At 38.2% G+C, this 17,245-nt stretch overlaps 1 protein-coding gene across 1 annotated transcript in view; it reads left to right on the top strand.

The window, feature by feature from the left end:
* The first annotated feature begins 31 nt into the window (after window positions 1–31).
* The window catches only part of HADHA (hydroxyacyl-CoA dehydrogenase trifunctional multienzyme complex subunit alpha), a 28,704-nt gene continuing 11,490 nt past the window's right edge, over window positions 32–17,245 (top strand). The window contains exons 1-10 of the mRNA XM_026708513.2: window positions 32–170; window positions 7,096–7,137; window positions 7,939–8,009; window positions 9,840–9,973; window positions 12,226–12,364; window positions 12,795–12,914; window positions 12,998–13,100; window positions 13,715–13,837; window positions 13,991–14,109; window positions 16,599–16,655. Of these exons, the coding sequence (XP_026564298.1) occupies window positions 86–170; window positions 7,096–7,137; window positions 7,939–8,009; window positions 9,840–9,973; window positions 12,226–12,364; window positions 12,795–12,914; window positions 12,998–13,100; window positions 13,715–13,837; window positions 13,991–14,109; window positions 16,599–16,655 (993 nt within the window). The 5' untranslated portion in view covers window positions 32–85. The remainder of the gene's footprint in view (window positions 171–7,095; window positions 7,138–7,938; window positions 8,010–9,839; window positions 9,974–12,225; window positions 12,365–12,794; window positions 12,915–12,997; window positions 13,101–13,714; window positions 13,838–13,990; window positions 14,110–16,598; window positions 16,656–17,245) is intronic.

Here is a 17,245-nt window from a genome sequence, read left to right as displayed (position 1 = left end):
CGCTTCGGCTTTTCCACGCCCTTATCCGTCTTCCTTCGCTTCTTTCAATCTTCGCTAGCTTGACCGACCTCCCCGCTGGGTTAAGATGGCGGCTGCTGTCAGGGCTATCGGGAGCTTGACGCGCTTCACGGCCGCTGCCAAGTATTGCTCGACCGGGAGCAGCCTCTTAGGTGAGAAAGGCTGGAAGGGAGACTTTCAGGCGCTCGGTTAATTGAGAGGGAATAGGAGGAAGGGGGCATTTCTAGGTTTACTCGTGGTCTAAAGCTGGCACCAGATTATACTCTTCGTTTATACTTACTTCTCTCCATTTAATGGGAAGTGGTCAAAGAGATTATTTAGCCTACTTCACTTCAGCGTGCCTTTAATTTCGATCTTCATTCTAGATCAACCCTTTGAGCCTCGAGGAATCCTTGAAATATTTTTCACGCCTCGGGGAACCCCTGCATATTTAGGCTCAAATATAAGCAGAACTTGCAAAATTATTATAGTCGTTTCATGCACTTCGTTCTCTAAACCCAGTTTCTCTTTTCTTGCTGCTCCTCCGTTTCCACCTCCTCTCCCAAGGACCCTTTTGCACAACTAGAGGGGGGTTGAGGCCTTGCAACTTCAAACAATCCTCTCAATATTTAGACTCCTCGACCTCTCCTGAATTCTTGGCATCTGGTGCCAAATCCTCCAGAATCACCAGAACGCCCCCCCCCATCCTTCCCTGCCCCCGCACCTTTTATGGGTTGCCAGTTAGACAGTTTTCCTGCCCATTTGGCCTTGATTTTGAAGATCAGTTGGAGGAATTTTTTGGCATTTGTGAGTTGCATTTTTGAAGCTATTTTGGGCTAGTTTTAAGGTGGTGTACAATTTGGGGGTTATATATCAAGCTGTCATATTTGCAGAATGCAGTTCAGGGACACAGATGACACTGGCTCACTGAGCTGGATCAGTCAGCTTAATTATCTCCTGTTGCACCAGCAGCCCCGCAAATCCTGCTTCTCCTTTATCTAACCCCCTCTTTCCATCTCCTTTCCCAAGGATCCTTCTGCAGAACTAGAGGTTTGCTCCTTGCAGCCTCCCCTAAATATTCGGACTCCTCAACCTCCTGAACTTTTGGCACCCTGATGCTAAATACCCCCCCCCCCCCCATACACACACACACCATTACCCTTTTCCTACTGTCCTCTTCCCCCCACTTTGTGGGTGTTTTCTTTTACCTCTGCTGTCCAGGCACTCCAGCCCCAGATCTCCTGCATCCGCTCTGAAATGAAGCTTCCTGAGTTGTTGCACCTGCAAAGAGAGGTGTGTTCCAATAAAGAAGTGTTATAGGTGAGGTGTTGGGGGGGGGCAGCAGCATCTCTTGTCTCTCTTTCCAAATCCCCTGCTTCAGTTCATGATTTGCCTGCCTCCCTTCTGACACGTGTGCATGCAATCCTTGCCCCACCCAGATTTCACATACGCTGTAGTATGGCTAACAATTTAAATGACAGTTGTTCAGTACAGAACAATGAAAGCTTAAACAATAGAGTAGATAAATTTACTTCTATAACTGAGGATGAATCTGAATCTAGGTCTCCCTGTTCCAAGTCTAGCATCTTAAGCTCTGTGATAATGGAGAATATAGGTAGCTCAGGTTGGGGAAATAAAGATGAATAAAATGGTTAATGCAACACCTATACATTTGGGATTCTTTCTGAAGTGTTGTAAACCATGAGTCCCATTGCACAAGTAATCATAGTGTTATGATGGCAGTTGGACCGGAATTTCCATCACTAAGCAATGCAGTCAAAAATCATAATGTCACATGACTGAATTGTATACCAACAACAATCCTGGCTGTTACTGTAATCCCACTGTAATTTGATTGTTATGGGAAGAGGTGTGAGTCTCAGGCAAGAAACATGGTGAGGGTACCACAGGCAGGCCACTAATTGCCAGATGTCTAAATCATGGTCATATGACCATGGGGTGATGGCTGGAACATTGAGGATCAATCATAAGTACCACTCATTCAGTGTTATAAGTTGAACAAATGTTTATAAACTGAGAACTACCTGTAGTTCAAGCAGATTTTTTTATTCAATAGTTTGTAATTAATGAAAATTAACTAGAATAAGAAAAGTGCATAAATTATTTTAAGTTTTCAGTGATTTTAGAAAAGAATTGTCAGGATGAGAATCTGGTTCCCAAATTTCAAAGAACTTAAGGGTGATATTTTCTAATTTGTTGCAGCTCTGACTTTGTAATAAAAATCATTTTGGTGAAAAAAATGCAATAGTTAAAACGAAGATGTAAAAAAAAAAAAAAGGCTCCTATGCTGGAATTTTGATTGGATCCTTTAGATAATGGAGAAGAATTGCATCATGATTGACTTTGAAAAATTAGGTTACAAATATAGATTGTACCAGGTACGGTAGGTGATGTTGGTGCTGTTCCATTCCATCTCCATGACCATCGATGAGCTATTTCTAGGTGCTGTTATCCACATTCCGGAATTTGATTTGTTGTTCACACTGCTGTTCTGTTTCAGCAGTAACCAATAGCGGAGCTCACATTTTATTGATTGCGTCTTCACATTTTGTCCTTCATCCCCTCTTTTATGCCTGCAACCCATCAACCAAGCTATTTTTGCACATGGGTTTATGTTTTTTTTTCAGAGGAGTACTAGATCTGTGTTCACAAATAGCCTTATTGAGAAGTCACAAGCATGCGGTATTTTACTCCTGTGACATATTAGTTGGACAGCTTGATAGATAGTTAAAAAAGCTGCTCCATGTATCACCTATGCTCACCCAACCCAACTCCTTTTAGGGAGAACAGTTAATTGTTGATATCAAGCTTGGTGGGGTGGGAAATACAGATGGAGAAACACTTCACATTTCTAAATTATTCTTCGTTTAAAAAAGGTAGCAACTATTTGTAGCCTTAGGGCTCAGGAAGCATAAGATAGGGCTGAGCAATTTGAAGCAAATTATTTTCTGCTACCTTAAAAACTGGTAGGTAAAATTTTAATGCAGCTGTTTGATTATTGCCAGAATATTGTGGCTGCACCAAACTTGTGTGTCCAGTCCTCTCTACATCCATTGAATCTTCTCAGAAAACCGTGTGAGGTCTCAAGCAAGCAAAAAGTTTTCCATCCCTCTGCTAATGCAGCACTTTATAATAACATGCCATCAATGACTTTGTTAATTAAGAATCTGGTAAATAAAACAAATTTTAATATGATATTGAAGATCTGAAAACAGGTCTAAGGAAATAACTTTTTAGATGTTCCTTTTTTTTTCCAGGCACCACATCATAAGAGCATTTAATTATGTTTTTTCAATTAATAGGCAAGATTCTGTTGTTCTGGTGCAGTCAGTTGTACATTCTATTGTATTGTTATTTAGCTTAATTGGTTTTTAATTCATAATAAATTTGCCTGATTTCATTTGACTTTAAAATTTGTATTGGATTTATTGTCATTGAAAGTTGTTTATATTTGTTCTCTTTGATTGTGGTTGAAATGTGATGGCACATTACAAGTTATTGTTGTTGTCTGTAGGTAAATTCTTATAATTAAACCAATTCTGTACATTTTGTTACTCCAGAGTATACAATTCAAAATAATTACTGTCCTGAATTTCTTTTAAATAGCCATGGAAGAAACATGTGGTTGAATAATTAGAATATATTTTTTAATCTCTAGGTTCTATTCTAAACAAAGAAAGGTTATGGAAAGAAAAATGGGAGAAAGACTTGTTACCTAAAGATGCTGTGTTATTTCATTATATTTCATAATTGGAATATCATCAGCTACAACATAGTTATCAGTTCGTTGTCATCTGATGATAACAGATTACAAGGCTATAGTTTAAGAAGGCAATTGCTGCCAATGTTCTTCCATGTCTATATAAGTTCAAAGGCTACTTTTAAAGTAATAAAAGGTTGTTGTGCAATGTACATACTTTCTTAATGCTATAGTATTATATGCTTGGGTATATATAATTGTCAATGTTGGTTTTAAAGATATCAAACTACAGGATTCTGCTATTCTAGAATAAGTAAAGTAGCAAACAGACTTAATTTTGTGAAATCATCTCAAAAAACTGGGTAGGAGAGTGACAAATCTTTATGCCCAAGAATTGTGGACAAAAACTAATTCCAACTTTATAACATGAGTATATTTAAGTTGCAGTATACCGAGGATTTCCTCCTAAATAATATTTTGTAAATTGGGGAAATTGTTGAAAACAAAGGAATTAGAAGCGCGATTTTTGGTAAATATATTATTTAACCACGTTCTGTCTACCACAATAAAAAATGACTCGACTACTTAAAAGGAAAAGATACAGATTAAAATATATGTGGTAAAAAAGTAAAGACTGACAATAGGGGAAATTTTGTATGTATATGTGTGTATATATAAACACAAATATACATACATTCATGCAAGTGTGTCAAATTCAAGTATTTATATGTGGTGGGGACGAGTTTACCCAGATTGGTTTCAGTGGGACCTGACAACGCTAAGTGGACGATGTAGGCATTGTGTTGATTTTTAATTTGTGTTCACAGTTCATTTTCTATCTGTTCTATTTTGGAGGGAGCAGTTCTCTTTAAGAACGTCTTCCTTTGGGGTAAATTTTGTATGCTTATCTTGCTGAACTGACTGTGATAAAGAAGATAAATGCAGAGAGACCTGTTAGGAAGATAGTTGTGGGGACAAACATATGACCCCATTGCCTGCATTTCTGAACAAGATGGAATGTAGGTGAAAGGTCCTTTCCTTTCTGTTTGCTTCTATTGAAAAGTAAGCAGGAAGGCAGGGCACTCTTCCAGCTTTTGAGCTGAGATCATGTGATTGACTTACAAAGCATAGCATGTTTCAGACTGGACATGTAGGTTTTTTTAATTAATCATTGTGTTTTCGTTTAGGACTTGCACATCCTCCCCACCTGTTTTGAGTACACTTTTTCATATCATTTTTGCTCAGTGTATCAATAGGTAATTAATCTCTTGTAATTAACCTATTTCAGACTTAGTATGCTTTGAAAGTCATACTTCAAAAAATCATAGGTGATATAATGTTAAAAGTGCTATTTTTAAAAAAAAATAAATCATTGCTTTTTGCATTCCAGACAGTTTTTGCATACTCTCTTGTTGCTATTGAGCAAAATACCACTCAGTGTCCATGTCCCTGAAGAGTTCAGAACTACACCAGGAGCTCTTTTGGTAGCACTTAAAAGGCCATTGATCTAAGACAGGATTTACTGATTTAACCTGAGGAGACAGCACATAATGAATATTGTTCTTCAGGTAGGATGGATTACAACTCCCATCATCCCTATACAGCAGTTATTGGCCATAATAAGTAAAGAGGATCAAATTTTTCACTCCCAGGTGCCAAATTCATGTAAAACTCATGAAGTCTGAGGTCTTGGTAACAATGTACAGGTAGTCCTGGACTTACAGCCATTTGTTTAGTGACCATTTGCAGTTACAACAGTACTGATAAAAGTGACTTATGAGCATTTTTCACACTTATGACCATTGCTGTATCCCTGAGGTTGCGTGATCAAAATTCAGATGCTTGGCAACTGACTCATATTTGCGATAGTTGCAGTGTCCAGGAGTCATGTGATCACCATTTGTGACTTTTTGACAAGTAAAGTCAATGGGAAAACCAGTTTCATTTTACAACCATGTTACTAACTGAACAACTGCCGTGATTCATTTGACAACTGTGGCAAGAAAAGTTGTAACATGGGAAACCATCTGACCATTAAGCAGCTATGGGCACCCCTCCCCTTGTTGGATTGTTCCCTAGGCAGGATCTCTTCCCATTATCTTTCCAGATCATTCACATATATCATTACAAATAATGAAAGTGAGGCAGAGGGAGAGAGACTTGAATGATTGTAAATAAGGGCATTGGTCTCAAAGTTACGTTTTCATCACTGTCATGGCTATGAATGGCTGTTGTCCAAGGCAGTCATTAAAGAAGGACTATAGGTAGCCCTTGACTTACAACAGGCCATTTAACAGGTCATGTTCAAAGTTACAATAGCCTTAGAAAGTGTGCTTTGTGGGCCTTAAAACACTTGCGACCATCGTAATATGTCATGATACCCCCACCAAATACATAACCTGTTGCAACTTGTTTGCACTTATGATTTGTTGCCAAGCACCCCACAATCTTGTCATCATTTATAATCTTCTCTGCCAGCTTTCCCAGAAAGTCTATGAGGGAAGCTGGTTGTGAGCTGCTGCCATCTGCCAGGAGGACGTCATCTTGTTCTTCCATTGACTGCAGAAATGAGCTTGGATCCTGAAGATCCGAGCCCTCTTTCTACAACCTGGCAGAGGTGTTCTCTTCCACACGCAGGAGAGAGTTCAGCCCCTCCACTAGGCTGCAGTAACAGATCCTGAAGATCCTCTCAGATCCTGAAGATCCAAGCAGTGTTTCTGGAGCCTGGCACAGGTGCTGTCTCCTCTGCATGGAAGAACACAAGACAGCTAGTGAATACCATCATTCTGAGGCCTATAATATTTTTAGCCTTCAGAATGATCATGTTTGGTAGCTTTCTAGTCCTAAGAAAGCTAACAAATGCAATCATTCTCACAACGATTTGGAAGGTCCCTTTTCCAAATTGCACAATTTTGAGAAAGAGCTTTCCAATGATCATGAGAATGGGGCCTGCTTGCAGGAAAAAGCAAAGGTAAATAGACCTGTGCATGATGGAACAAGGAGGAGGTCTGGGCCTCCTGGACCTGGTGGGGACTGGGAGAAAGCCTGGGCCTCCTGGATGCGCTGGAGCAGGAAGAGGGTCCTGGCCTTCTTGGCACAGTGGAGCAAGGAAGGGTGATCTGTTTAACAACCCATGAAACTGGGAGAGCTAGATTGTGGCATGTGCCATCTTGGTGAGATCTTCACTCAGTGAAATTTCTGTCCCGATTGTGGTCAGAAGTCAAGGACAATCTATATGTATCTAGTTTGCAGGAGGCACTCAATGATTTTTTTAAAAAATGCAAAGTTTCTTTGGAATGCCCAGATGTTTAAATATTTGCTCATGAGGATTTAAAATAATTTTGTTGGCCCTGTGTAACTCCTGAAATCTCTTCCAGATTATGCTTGCCGAAACCTCAGCACGTCCCCTGCTGTTAAATGTAAGGGTAAATATTTTCTTGGTGGGGATTGATGGGTGGTAAGCTGGAATTTTGACTGATGAAATGAAGTTACATAGAGGTGACTCTTGGTCAATTTTTTGCACATTGTTCTAATCTGTTCAGAAGTTTTTAGTACATGTAACAATTTAAAAATAATGAGAAGGAAACTGTAGAGCAACACGTGGGATTAATAAAGATGTAGACAACAGTAGCCTAGTGGGAGAGGCGGGGGTGTGGGAACTTTCATTTCACATTAGAAAGAATTTGTTTTCTAGCTAACATGTTTCTTTTTGCCTTATAAATGCTGGAGGCCAAAGATTGGGTTCTTTTATAAGGATATGTGCATAGGAAGCACTTGCAAAAACAATGAAACTTGGAATAGAAGCAGTAATTAAGACAGATATAGGCTAATCACTTAGCTCTGCTTCCCAGGTGTGTTGGGTGATAACTATTGAAAAGGATGGGAATTGTAGCTACACATCTGGAATGGAAGTAGACTGGGGAATATTGCCTCACCATATGGAAAAGTGAAAGTTATGAGAATGACTAATATCGGCCCAAAGGATTTGAAATATCTGCATAGGGAATCTCAGTAAGATATTTTGTTCATCTCATTATGTTGAACAACTGCCCTTCTGTCAGTGAGAGTTGATATCTTTGTTTCCCACAAGATCTGAAATATTTACTTATTTTTGGTAAATATTAATGGCGTTATATAATTTTGAACTTGTTTTTTCCTCCTCTGCTGAGGGTGTAGGGTGCAGAATAATACATACATTTCTTGCCTCTTTTCTATCTTAGCTAGAACCTATGTTAATTATGACATCAAAGAAGATGTTGCTGTTGTTCGTTTTAATTCCCCTAATTCCAAGGTAAGTTTTTCCAATTGCTTTTTACTTGGTGAAAGTCATCTAGGCTTGGCAAAAATACAGATATCTAGCATACAATGATGAAAGGATGATGAAGGAAGGTCTTATACAGAAAATTTGAAAGTGGAGGTTGGGGCCTTGGAGAGCTAAACAAGGGGTTGGAACTTTCCAGAAATGGAAAAAAAGGTTGGCAGGATCTCTAATATAATAATGTCCCTACTGACAACAAGAATGGTTATAAAATTAGATTAGTTGTAAGGCTTGGATGTGGTTTCAACCCAGGTCTGTACTGTATAGACTCTAGTTTCAGTATCAGTTATTGGCCTCCATGGCAGAACTACATTTTTGTGGGTGCCACAGTGAACTCGGTATATCTGATCTAAGTGATCTTTTTGTAATCCGTTTATTCAGAAGCTACAACTGGTTCAGCTCCAGTGGCACAAGCAATAAATAGGCACTTCTTGTTAATCCCAAGTGTCATTGGTGCTGCCTGAGCTGCATTGCATGTCGACTGGCTTCTGAGTGTAGTTCAACACACTGGTTATCTATCAACCTCAACATGACACAAGTCCTGGTTGCTGGAGGGATCACCTATCTCCATTTGTTTCTGCCCATCTAGTGCAGAGTGGATGCACTCAAGTAATAACATATTAACATATTAACAGAGTTGGAAAGGACCTTGGAGTCCAACCCCTTGCTCAAGCAGGAGACCCTATATACTATTTCAGAGAAATGGCTGTCCAATTTCTTCTTAAAAACTTCTAGTGATGCAGCACCTATAACCTCTGGGGGCAAGACGGTTCCACTGATTAACTGTTCTCAACTGACAGAAAATTTCTCTTTAGTTCTAGGTTGGTTCTCTCATTGATATGTTTCCACCTGTTACTTCTTATAACTGATGAAAAATTATGAAATTGGTCTTGATAAATGAGAAGACTATCACAGAATGATCATCTAGCATCATTCACAAAGGTTCAGTGGCAGCAGCATTTCATAAAAACAGATAATCAGAGTTGGAAGGGACCTTGTACGTCATCTAGTCCAACCCCCTGCCCAAGCAGGAGATCCTACACCATTTCTGGCAAATGGCAGTCCAATCTCTTCTTGAAAGACTCAAGTGATGACGCTCCCACAACTTCCGAGGGCAACTTCTGTTCCATTGGTTGATTGTTCTCACTGTCAGAAAGTTTCTGCTTATTTCCAGGTTAAATCTCTCCTTCAGTTTCCATCCATTATTCCTTGTCTGGCCTACAGGCGCTTTAGAAAATAGCTTAACACTCAAGACAAGTTGGGGAAGAGAATATATAACTTCTGATTTATGACAAGAACACGAACCAACATTGTATTCTTCCCAGAAGCTGCTGCCAGGCATTTTGTACTTTTCAAAGCAGAAAACCAAAATTGACCAACTTACTAAAGTCTCACCAGTTTATCTTACAGGATTGAGAAAAAGTGTCTTCTTCTTTTTTACTGCTTCTGTCCTATGAGCTTAATTTTTGGCTGCTTTTCTTATTGCAGTCAAACATATTGCTAACATCCCATGACTAAATCATACCATAACAAAATCATATAATAAATAATGGAATTCAATTCTTCAAGATTTTGTCCCTGCATTTTAAATGTATGCTAATCGTTGCTGTTTAAAAGTACTTTGAAAAACACAGAACATTTGTATTTGATTGTTTAATTGTGCTTAATTCATAAATATAGTCTCTGTGAGCACTGAGTCTTTTGAGAGATTGCCAGTTTCAGGGGGGAAGAAAGGCAAAGGAAATCTCCATCTAATACTGAATTTTCTGCCTTGGTTTTAACTTACCTATTTCTATGTTATAGGTAAACACATTGTCCAGGGAAATGCAAACTGAGTTCGTAGATATAATGCAAGAAATATGGAACAATGATGCTGTCAAAAGTGCGGTCCTTATCTCAGGAAAGCCTGGCTGTTTTATTGCAGGGGCAGACCTCAAGTAAGTTCTATGGAGGGGAATCCCTGCTAGATAACTGGAGATATTATTATTTTGTTTTAAAAAACTGATGAGTAAATGGTCACCCCATTGGCCTCTTACTCTATTTATGTTATTTTAACATTCTTAATATATGTACTTTTTCATATTTTGCCTGAGAGATTATACCAAAAAGATTTACTGTCTTAACATGGATTAAAGAATGGCCCAATCTGAGAAATAAAAGAATCTTAACTCTAGAAGGGCACGACTTAGAGGCGGGATGGCATGCCTTCATGTGGAACCCTGGAAATAAGAGATACACACACTTTAATAGGCATGTAATTCGAAGCTCATTATTGAAAGTGTGGAAAGAGATTAAACACAAACATTATATGAAGATTCCAGGGTGGGTATCCATCATGGAGGCATTGATCCACCCCAATGCCTTAGAAACCGGAAGAAAGATTAGATATTATGATGTCCTAAATTCCCAAGGAGGATTAAAGACAAACCAAGAACTTAAAAGAACAAGGGATGAAAATAGAGTGGTGGCCGTATTTACAACTTAAGACGAGATATAAAAAAGATATAGAAGAATTTGGAATTGAGGTAAAACTGAACCAATTAGATAAAATATTAGAGGGAACAGATGAAAAAAAAATTCTAAAATGTACAATTATCTATTAAAATTTGAAATGGCGGAAGAAATAGTTAAAGGCCCAATGATTGCATGGGCAAGGAATGTAGGGCACAACATTAATCTGGAAGATTGGGAAAAAGTCTGGAAACAAAATTATAAAATAACAAAATTGGTTGTATATAAAGAAAACCAATACAAAATGTGTTACCAGTGGTATCTGGCACCTTCAAGGTTAGCGAATATGTACCCAAATTTAAATCCAATTTGTTGGAAATGTAAGCAAACGAGGGGTACCTTCTTTCATGCTTGGTGGCTTTGCCCAAAAAGTAAAAAGTACTGAAAAAAATTAGAATTTGGATAAAAGAAATTACAAATATACCATTAGAATTTAAGGCCGAAACATTTTTGTTGGGAATGTTAAAAGGGGACTATGCAAAAGAAACAAAATACTTAAGTCTCCCTATAATCACAGCAGCAAGAATTGCGTTGGCACAATGCTGGAAGGGTGACCAAATGCCAACAAATAATTTGATAATTCAGAAAGTTCTTGACTATGCTGAAATGGAGCTACTTATACAAAAACTTAGGGATAAGGTAGACTCAAAATATAGTACCGCTTGGGAAAAAATGGTATAATTAGATTAAGGAGACAAACCAGAAAATTAAAAGATAAGGATTTGAAAAATGAAGTGGTTAGATTAAGAGCATATACCAAAAATAGAAAATGAATATTAGTAAAATTGTTTTCAATAAATGATCACACCGTCTTAGCTGATTAGGAATATATATGTTTTAGGTTTATATTTCTATTTGTATCTTGATTTCATTTGCAACGAAACGTATCTTATACATTGTATATATTTTTCTTTTTAATCTTTAATAAAGTTTATTTTATAATTTAAAAAAAGATTTACTGCTTCTTCCCTGAGCATGCTGTACAGCAAAATAGAAATCAGTTTGCTTTGCAATTTACAAATATCAGGACAACAAAAGAGGTAGTGTGCTTAAAATCTTCTGCCCCCTGCTGGAAAAAGATTAGAATAAGAGAGGTAGCAGATCATTAGGATGACTGCTTCCCAGTTGTAGATGGTTGGTGACTTCTGCATTCATTGAAGGAAGATGAAGGCATTAACATGTTTTATTGTAAAACAAATTTCCTGTCCTTTTGTAAAAGTGAAACTCAGAGGTATATTTTTCTGGAGAAAGACCCCCCCCCCCCAAATGTACCAATCCAGCCATTTGGGGGATTGAGAAGTAAAGTTTCCAATATAAGAAATGTGAAATTACCAAATCAGTAATTTGATAGTAGCCAAATTGACACTTTTCAGAAGAAAATCAAAGTAGTACGCAACTGTTTTCTTGCTTGCTAGAGAAACATTTTCTTTTCCAAAGTAAGTACTAGCACCCAGCAAGAATGAAATGAAGCTCATTCGAGTATTAAATGAAATTGAGAAAGATTTTAACTCACATTAACTTAAAGCGGTATTCACAAAGAAAACATAATGCAACTTCGGGTCACTTGAGAAAAAAAACCCTTCAAATGGCTTTTTCGTAGATATGAAGTAAGTATCTTCACCAGATAGCCACCATTCATCTGGCTTTCTCCAACTGCTTCTTTGGTTTCACATTGTAGCATGATTGAGAGTTGTGGATCCAGCCAAGAAATAACGGACCTATCTCAGGAAGGACAGAAGATGATGCACAACCTTGAAAAGTCACCCAAACCCATTGTTGCTGCAATCAGTGGTTCCTGCTTTGGCGGAGGGCTAGAGGTATGAAGAAAGGCTTCTGTAAGAGAAGTCAAAAAGGACCTAAATACAATAAAAACAGATTAATAAAAAATTCCAGCTAGCTAATTCTGCCAAACATTTGACTAGAAAAATCTATGGAACAGCCTCAAGAAGAGTTATTAATGTAGAATTGTTTCAGAAAATGGGGATTCCAGCACAAAGAGAAGTAGGTTGGTCTGGTGGTTAAGGCATCAAGCTAGAAACCAGGTAACTGAATTCTACTCCTACCTTAGACATAAAAAATTTCTGGGTGATTTTGGGCCAATCATTCTCTCTCAGCCCAATCCACCTCACAGAGTCGTTATTGTGAGGAAAATAAAAAACAGAGAATAACGTTCATATATAACAATTGCTGGACCCTGGAATGTGTTTGGGGGAAAATGAGTTGTAATTGCGCTTTCTGACTCTTCAGGTTGCCATTGCTTGCCAATATAGAATAGCCACTAAGGATAAAAAGACAGTCCTGGGGACTCCTGAGATGTTGCTAGGGTTGCTTCCAGGGGCAGGAGGCACACAAAGATTACCCAAAATGGTGAGTATCTCTTTGGGAAAAGACCTGGTTTTCTTTCCTGTGCCCCCTTTTGGATATGTGAAATCCCTATTCCTGTATTTCAGGTAGGAATTCCTGCCGCCTTTGACATGATGTTGACTGGAAGAAATATTCGTGCTGACAGAGCAAAAAAAATGGGACTAGTAGACCAGCTGGTAGATCCACTAGGTTAGATTGTGATCTTTCCACCCGAACTTTTTGCCTCAAATTCACCTTGCAGAAAGAATATTATGAGAAGAGAATATTATTGAAATGGAGGGAGGGAATACAATTCTGGGACTGGGATTTAAAGAATGGAGGCAAGTTATAAATTTATAGGGTGTTCTCCAATGTGAGAACAAGGAAGCCCATTGAGCCAAGGGGAAAATGAAGGAAGAGTGGGCCAATTGAACTCTTTGCTTGAAGTAATTATTTTGTTTATTTAAAACATTTATATAGATTCCCATCTTCTAACCAATTCTTAGCAGCTCCCAATCAAATGCCAATTCATCTCTGCCTATGGGCTTATGATATAACAGAAATTAATGGTGCAGCATATAGATTTTGGAGGAGGGATAACTTCAACAGTTGTGAATGCTCCAACACTGGAAGTTTTTAAGAAGAGATTGGACAATCATTTGTTTAAAGTGTTATAGGGTTTCCTGGCTGAGCAGAGGGTTGGAGTAGAAGACCTCCAAGTTCCCTTCCAACTCTATTATTCTGTTAACAAGATTATTGTGATACTGGAAGTTGTCCTTTCTGTTATGCAGATGGGCAGGGTATTAATTTTATTGCACTTGCAGGTCCAGGTATCAAGAGCCCTGAGGAACGGACCATGGAATATCTGGAAGAGGTGGCCATTACATTTGCCCAAGGACTAGCCAACAAAACAATTACTCGAAAAGTTGACAAAGGGCTGATTCAGAGTGAGTGGGCACAGCATTAACAGCTAAAGTAGTTTTGTTTTGATTCTTGGAAAAGTTGCCCTGGCTTTGCTCTTCTTGAAATCTTGGGGTTCCTTTGGCCCACAGGCCAAATTAGCCCAAAATAGTTTGTCATTGAACTGCTTTGTCTTACAGAAGTAACGGATTATGCCTTGACAATTCCCTTTATAAGGCAACAAGTATACAAAACAATAGAAAAAAAAGTACAGAAGCAAACCAAAGGACTTTATCCTGCACCCTTGAGCATCATTGAGGTAATTCAGGTTTCTTCGGTGGATTTTGGGGTTCTACTCAGGCTTGCAAAGTTAGCTAGCACATGTTTATGTACATATGTAGATTCTGTTCCTTTTTTTTCAGTTGAATGTTATCAAACGTTAGAATAAGATTCGTGGCCTGTATGATCTTGTTTTTGGGCTGGCCAGGATAACTTGGAACCCAACTTTGGTTCAGGGTAGCTATTTATACATCAGTTACCTGAAAGCCAAACTCTTTGAAGTTGATGTGTCATAGTTCCTCAGTATTTAACAAGCATTCTAAACCACGGTATAGGAGACCTCGACTTGGAGGAGCAAAATATTTTCTTTTTAGAAGGATTGGCTAAAAGTTTTTTAGCTTTTGCAGAACATTCATGCTATTTTGGCATCTGTGAGATTATCCCTCATAACCGTCTCACTTATTCCATAAACATTAGTAAGTATAAACTGAAAGACCATATCGGCATACTCACTGACTGAATTTGTAAAACTGCTCTTTGATGGAAAGTGATACTTAAAAGAATGCAGGTTATGTTTCTCTCGGAGTCGGTGGCTCTACAAAAGAGTCCTTTTAAAGTGGCTTACCTTTACCTATATACCTAGGAATATAGTTTTTGCAAAAAGATAAAGATATTTTTAGTTTAATGGTATTTAAAACATAGTTCTAGACTTTGAATTGTATTTGTTGCTTGCTTTTCTTTGTTTAATATTTTTCATTTTCTATTCTCCTTCCTACTTTTACTAGATACTATTTGTTGCTATTTATTATATTTATGCATTTAATTGATCTGAATATATTATTTATTCATTAAATTTCTATGATGCCCATTTTACTTATACAGAGGCTTTAGGTGGCTTACAAATTAATTAAAAATTAAAATGTGCTAAAAAGCAATTAAAATAATTGAATGGAGAAGTTAAAGGTTAAAAACAGAGATGATGGGCGACTTGAGAAGTGAGCTATGTTCTCTAACCTGCCAGCTACCCACAACATAGCAGGCCCTATTGGGACCCCACTCCAAGCAGCAAAGCCACATTTTTGGTTCATCCAGAAGGCCAGGAATGTGGAGACAGACCTCACCTCCAAAAGGAGAATATACTAAAATGTGGGCACTTCTCCAGGATCCCCCTAGCCAAAATTCTTTGGCTAACAGGATCCAAAATAGATTTTTTTCCCATTGGAACAATTGGGGTAGGTTAGTTCCATGCGGTGAGACAGTTCCTCAAGTACCCTTTACCCATGTCATAAAGGGCTTTAGAGGTGACAACCATCACCTTGAATTGGGCCCAAAAGCAACACAGCAGCGAATGCAGCTTGTGCAGCAATGGTGTCACATTTCATCCGAGGGTCCCCCAGAATTGTGTACATCAGGACTGTCAAACTTGCAGCCTGTGGGCTGGATGCGTCACGCGCTGGCCACGCCCACACCTGGTTTAGCAAAAGGGGAAAGAGTCCTGATACATCATGTGACATTGCCGTGACGCCACAAGTTTTAAACTCCTAGTCTATACCGTCGCACTCTGCACCTGTTTTTAGTTTCCAAATATTCTTCAAGCACGCATTGCAGTAATCCAACCAGGAGATGACCAGGAGTGACCCGTGTGCAGGGCCTCACAATCCAAGAAAGGGCGCACCTGGCTCACAACATGTAATTGTGCAGAAACTCTCCTAGGCACGACTATCACCTGCAATACATCCAATCTGGAAGGTTGTTTTGTTCTGTATTTATTGATGAAGCAATTTGGGGGCAAAGTATAGGGAGGAGTATAGGAGGTAGTCTTTGGAGTATTCTGGTCAAACGGAATGCTGTTGGATGGACTGCAACGTTGGAAAGTCTATTTATGTAGTGGAAACTTTATTCACCTTTGTTTTTCCTGCATGTCTTCAAAATCTGCCCTGGAAAGTTGGGAACTCTCAGGAGAAGATTTTAAGGATGCATGGAGGCTATAAGGGAAAGGAAGAATTGTTCTATCTTGCTCCATAACTGAAAAATTATAGTGGAAACATATGATTGAATCGCTCCCAATTTTTATTTTTTTATTTTAAACTACAGCGAGCCACATACATTATATTACAATCCCCATTATTCCCAATATATAGCACTTTATCTTTGGAGGCACAAAGTTGCAAAAAAGCTAGATTGCAGATTTAGGATCCTTTCAATACTCTTCATACTATTGCAAAATAAAACCTGGATGTGTTGCTTCACTGAATTGTTACTGGTTTCAGAAAGATGAGATTTCATTGCATTCTCTAAATACCTTCTGTGGTAGAATCTTTTTTGCTAGGGTGGTAAAAAAACCCAACTCATTTGCAAGATCTTGGGGGAGTCAAGAGGGTAGGCAACACATCCTCCAACACTTAAAAAGTGAAATGGCTTTTGTTGTATTCTTTTTCTCTTAACTGTTTTTAGTAATGTGTTTAATGTTTTAGCTGTTTTTGTCAACAATATGGGCTAAGCGTAGTTTGATTTTTTTTCTTGGTTTAGGTAGTGAAGACTGGCCTAGAACAAGGCAATGAAGCTGGCTACCTTCTGGAATCCCAGGTAAAGAATCTTTGATCCACTTTTTAAAAGTTTTCACGTGATTCTTAAAGGATGATTGGCTTAAATAGGTGACAGACTAGTAGTGATTTTTGCCTTGATACTGTTTCATGTCTTAGTACTACTAGATGAGCAATTGGTACATCTTTCTACTCAGTCAAGGCATCTCAAAAGCCCTTAATTTTCCACCCCATCAGCATGCTAAGAGAGAAAAGGATACTATCTTTGTATTTGCTGTCTTATTTAAAAAAACTAAAATTCAGTTTTTTGAGGTGTAATACTGATTGCGTTTCGCTTGTTCAGTTGCTTTCAAACCATCATCAGCTATTGTGATGAACCAGTTTTTGTAACTATAAGCTATAATCCATAGATAGAAACTGTATTTGTAATATTTCTAACAGAATGATTTTTTTAAAATAGTGACTTTTAAACCTGTATAATGGTATAATAGTTCAAAACCTGGATAATAATGGCATTTTCTTCCATGGATTATGAGACAAAGCAAAAAAGCACCCAGCAATAAAAATAGGTATATCTGCTCTAATAGTACAGCATATGCAGCAAAATTAAGATCACATCCAGATTTAAGTTTT

The sequence above is a fragment of the Pseudonaja textilis genome, chromosome 1 (assembly GCF_049901715.1).
Source record: "Pseudonaja textilis isolate UNSWEBS1 chromosome 1, rPseTex1.2, whole genome shotgun sequence".
Classification (NCBI taxonomy): Eukaryota; Metazoa; Chordata; class Lepidosauria; order Squamata; family Elapidae; genus Pseudonaja; species Pseudonaja textilis.
The sequence above is the reverse complement of the archived record's forward strand: the minus strand, read 5'-3'. Positions and strand labels throughout refer to the sequence as shown.